Source organism: Simochromis diagramma, unplaced genomic scaffold, assembly GCF_900408965.1.
Source record: "Simochromis diagramma unplaced genomic scaffold, fSimDia1.1 OVJJ01000344.1, whole genome shotgun sequence".
Taxonomy (NCBI): Eukaryota; Metazoa; Chordata; class Actinopteri; order Cichliformes; family Cichlidae; genus Simochromis; species Simochromis diagramma.
In genome coordinates, this window is record NW_024387375.1 from 11,813,705 (window position 1) to 11,818,621 (window position 4,917).

Here is a 4,917-nt window from a genome sequence, read left to right on the forward strand (position 1 = left end):
TTTCACCAGTTCTACAGCATCACATGCAACAGTAGCTATTTAAGCCGACAATTAACAAAATGTTTTAAATAAAGAAGGGACCAAATCAATTTGTTTTATGCTCTGTATGATCTATTTTTTTTCCTCCATAAATTCTGACTTGACTTTTCCTCAATGCACACAGATGGAAATATACGAGGTACAAATCTTCCTTCTTGAGTACCATTTTATGCGGAGGAAATGGCACGTGCAATGTATTTTTGAGTTTTGTGGTGCAGTTTTACATTTGGACCCAGCTAGAACGAGCACGCTACACTGATGCCTCACCAGTGAATGACTGAGTTTTACATGCTGAAGCGTGGCCATCGGGTTAAGACAGAAAGCGACGCATAACAGGGAATTGACTGTAAAAACCAATGAGCCACACATCCACGTCTAATGCACTCTCTCAAAAAAATAGCACACAAACGACCACATTAAAAACAATGTTTTTTTTATGCTTTTTGTCTTGCTTTATTGGTTTCTTAAATGAACAGAAGAAAAGCTGTGACAGTACACTATTGGGTTATTTTGTTCACAAGAGAAAGGTAATCTTTATTCTCTGGATTCATAACATCTAAGAATATAGATTTCAATGTTTTATTCCCAGAACAATTGAAGTGAATAAGGCACATTTCTTTATATATGTTAGATCCATGTTAAATTATACACATTTAGGCACAGAATAATTCCTGTCTCCTTCAAGAGCGCCAGCTTTCAATTCGACTGTTATTTATTTTGTCTCCGTCTCATCCGCTCTTTTGCTAATCAAAAATCTCTCTCTCTTTTTTTAATAGTGATTGCTCTCTGTTTGACTCCCATTTTTGGTGAAAGTGTTTCATTTCTCTAACGCAGAAGTAAAACCAGCTCCATTAAAAAAACGAGAGTTTCACTCAGTACTCTAGGGGCTGTGAGAATAGTCACAACACTGCGAGACCCAGCAAGGAATAGAAACCCCAGTCAGGAACAAAGGAAATGGAAATCAATGGCAGGATATGCAGATTTTTTTGACAACTCGACACACAAATAATCTTTTGGGAGTTTGCTCTCTCCTTCCTTTGCAAGGTTAAAATACCAACTAAGCAGGGAAAGAATATAAAATGCAGTATGTTGAAGAAAGGGCAAAGCATTACATCTACTTTTGTGTGAAGGTGTTCCAAAACAATCAATAAGGAATGCACTGCATTACAAGCAAGGTTGATTCGCCTAAGGCATGGTCATATCTTGAAGTGCACACTACCAACCTTAAGAATTAATTTAAAGCTAAGCACTGTATTATTTATTAGCTGCAGTTTATATTTTATGCACAGTTGTATTTGTCAGCTTGACGACACTTAAGAAGCTTGAGGAAAGTCTCCATCTTATGAGCATCCTTTTTAAAGCAGCTGAGTAAGGTATAGTCTCTCATAACAGATTCCAGCATATCTGGCAGAGTATCATACTGAAATAGGCCTTGTTCATTGTAGGTTGTGGTAAATGTCCCCTCATCCAACATCTGTGTAGCAAGCATATAGAAATAGTCAGAAAAAGACAAACAAAAGGATATAAGAAAATGATTGTTTTGAAGATTGCGCTCTTCTGGACAGAAATCGTAGGTGTCATTCCTTCTTAGCTTGGTTATTCTTACCTTGGGACTTCCAGGCCGTACTCTGCATGATGTTAATGTGGATTACGCCAGCAGCTTGGTTATGGCATAACGCAATCTTGCACCCTGCTGTTATGTACTGGATTGTCTCAGGGGAATCTTTGCATAGAGCATAGACCCCAGCATATATATCTTTATTTATCTATATATTTATTAATCCCTATAGAAATTCCTCAGGGATTAAAAACATAACCTTGTGTGTGAGTGATATGTGATTTGACCCACCTTCTTAATGAGGGCAACCACCCCTTGCTCCAGACTGACCAGTTTCTCAGAAACCCATTTTGTCTTGTTGACCAGCATTTCAGGAGCATGATCGTAGTGATCCAGTGTCGTCTGCAGGTAGACCAAGGGCTCGATCCATGACTGAACCAGCATCAGCACAGAGTGGAGCAACCATTTATCCTGCAGGACAGAAATGCTTTACAGTCTGCCTCAAAGAATATATATATATATGTGTGTGTGTGTGTGTGTGTGTGTGTGTGTGTGTGTGTCTATATATATATATATATATATATATATATAGTACTTCTTTTAAGAAATGGATCATTAACTACAAACCATTCAGCAACAAAAGTAGCCTGAAATGGCATGTGAGCCTCCTTAAATCTCCCTAAGCAGAAGAGAGTCTAAAGTATGTGCAAATGACCACCATACAAATGGCCATTAAATGGCAGAGCAGGCAATATTCCAACAGAAAGAGCAGAGGATAAATTACTCATAAAATGGGAGGTTGCAGTATATGCTGTTTCAAAGATCACATTTACTGTTATGTGATGACATAACTTTTAACCAGCAGTTTCAATATTGCTAAAAATGATCCTGTGAAGAAATTGCTGCTATATACTATGGCCTTTGTTAGTTGAAGGGTGATTATTGCAGAACAGCCAATTCACCCTTCACAGGCCTGCTAAGCAGCTCAGTCTAGTTTCCACCCTACTGACCAAGCTGGTATTTGTCTTAAATAGGTAGCTAGACAGCAGTCAAAACCTCTTGTAATGCAATTACTGCAAACATCACATAATGTATCAAACTGCAAAAGAAGGGGAGGCTTAACTGAGCTCAAGGATGTGCATGTGCAACAACACTAATAATGCATTAACAACACTCCAAATCCTCCACACTCTCACTCACATATGTGCGAGAAGCAGACAGATTGTTGAATCCATTCAAATCCACAAAAACATGCAAGCGCCTCTATAAGCACGTAATATATATGCATCAATACATAAAAGCAAAGGCGTGAACAAGCAAATAAAAGCAGTTTTTACACATTATGATGTTAGCAAAGAAAAAAAAAAGAAACAACAGTGGTATTCAGCCATAGTGTGCTTACAGATATCTGTTCAATTTCACTTTTGGAGCTGGGGATTGGTAATGTTTTGGTGATACATGCAAAGCCAGCCTGGTTACTCTGAAGTCGCAAAGGGAGTGGGATGAACATCTCTTCCTGTAGCCCGTGCAGAAATGGTGGTAAAAAAGAAAGAAAGAAAGAGAGGCACTGTTTAATTTTCAAATTTAAAATGATAGGCATACACACCAGTATTACCTTCTATATTTGCTTATGAATTCGGTTTGTTTTCAGCCAGTATGACAAAATAGTTACGGCCTAATCCTAACCCCTAAGAACTACTGTCTACAGAAGAAGGGGTAACAGATATTCAACCATTTATATAAAAAGATCAATCAGGAAAGCAATGACAAAATCTTTACCACAAGAGAAAACCCCACAGAGACATTTTGTTCTCTAGCAAACTCTTCGCTGTAGATCCTGTGCAGCATATTTTTTAGAAAAGTCTCATTTCAAAGATCATTTTGACTGTGCAGCCACAAAGTGAAGGATATTTAACAGACTGCCAAACCTGTGCTTTTACTGTTGCAGTATATCATTATCACAGACATATTACCCCAGTGTAGACCTGCTTCTTCAGTTAAATATATCTTTTACTCAGAAGAGAGAGAAGATTGCTCTGAACACTGGCAGTGTGGGAATGGTCATGCAACCAATACTCAGTATCTAAAAGTTTCACAGGTCTGGCATTATCGTCAAACAGCCAACAAAGTTCAAAGCTTCACATTTACCAAATTATTAAAAAATGTAGATTTAAAGGACTAAGATGTTTACTGGTGAGCAATGGCTTTTTACCTCTGACATGCAAATAAATAGTATCATTCCCACCTTGATGTCTTAGTTTTATTGCACTTATGTTCTGTATAAAAAGTAATAGCAAACTTCTTTTCAAATGAAAAAAAAAACATTGCATTGCTATCACTGTGGCCTTTGCCTAGGGCTATGTTTTTATAGCACTGCTTTTCAAAGTGCTTATTTTGCATTCATCTCTCTCTCTCTCATATATATATATATATGAGAGAGAGAAAGAGGGGGGGGGGGTATTTTCTCAGATTACAGTCTCTTTCTAGTGACAAAATAATTCTGCATTAAGTCATCTTAGTGTGAGAAGTGATTTAGAGCTATAACTCATTCTAGGCTCCGCCAATATTCTTTTCAAGCATGTGAATACAGAAGCACTGGTGAACAATCAAAACCAGTTTGGGGTTTTTTGTTTGTTTGTTTTGTTTGCTTGTTTGTTTGTTTTTTACATTAAAAAAGTGAAAGAGCAAAGATTTATTTTGGAGTTACTCACAAATAAAGAACACGATTCTTCTGAGACACGGTAGATGAGCTCAGCATGATGGATGACTCTGTCAAGAAGTTTCTCTTGTGAGATGGAGGGGCAGCGAGTAAGGCTGCCCGGCTCTTCTGTACAGTCTAGTGGCATGCTTACAGTAAGAATATAGGGCCAGAGCAGTAGACCCCACACACCTCGCTGGATGACTGAAGACGCATATGGTATATACAGATGGAACAAACGTTAACAAGTAAAAACAAATATGAGCATTTATATATCAAATATGTTATTTATATATATTTTATACATTTCTATCAATGCAATTACAAAGAAAAGCAGAAAAGAAAATTACAAAAAATTGGGGCTTTTTTTGATACATTACCAGTCATGCCCATTCTATCTGTCGTCTTCAAGTTTTTCTTGCTATTGTGTTATGCTGACTTCTTTATAAAGCCTGATCAGGCCATGAATAAAGAAAAAGACATTTGAGTCTTGCGTAGGTTGTTGTAAAAAGATACCGGTCATCCCAAACCAAGACATTTCTTTTCTCATGCATAATACCGAGATGGGACACGTTGTATTCCCCAAATAGCTTTGTTCTTCATTTGAATGATGGTGGCTTAT

At 37.5% G+C, this 4,917-nt stretch overlaps 1 protein-coding gene across 1 annotated transcript; it reads right to left on the minus strand.

Moving 5' to 3' along the window:
* Window positions 1-848: 848 nt before the first annotated feature.
* On the minus strand, window positions 849-4,701 carry smtla (somatolactin alpha). Its single transcript, XM_040008578.1, has 5 exons — window positions 4,676-4,701; window positions 4,309-4,499; window positions 3,000-3,113; window positions 1,889-2,068; window positions 849-1,513 (listed from the first exon to the last, which is right to left on the minus strand). The coding sequence occupies exons 1-5, from the start codon at window positions 4,686-4,688 to the stop codon at window positions 1,319-1,321; spliced, it is 693 nt and encodes a 230-aa protein (XP_039864512.1). The 5' UTR covers window positions 4,689-4,701; the 3' UTR covers window positions 849-1,318.
* Window positions 4,702-4,917: the final 216 nt, after the last annotated feature.

What these genes read in the sequence shown, in the direction of transcription:
- smtla (XM_040008578.1), bottom strand. An exon ending in AAGAATCGTGTTCTTTATTT is followed by an intron (nt 3,114 to 4,308) that starts GTGAGTAACTCC and finishes CACGGGCTACAG; the next exon opens with GAAGAGATGTTCATCCCACT. An exon ending in TGGTTGCCCTCATTAAGAAG is followed by an intron (nt 1,514 to 1,888) that starts GTGGGTCAAATC and finishes CTTGCTACACAG; the next exon opens with ATGTTGGATGAGGGGACATT.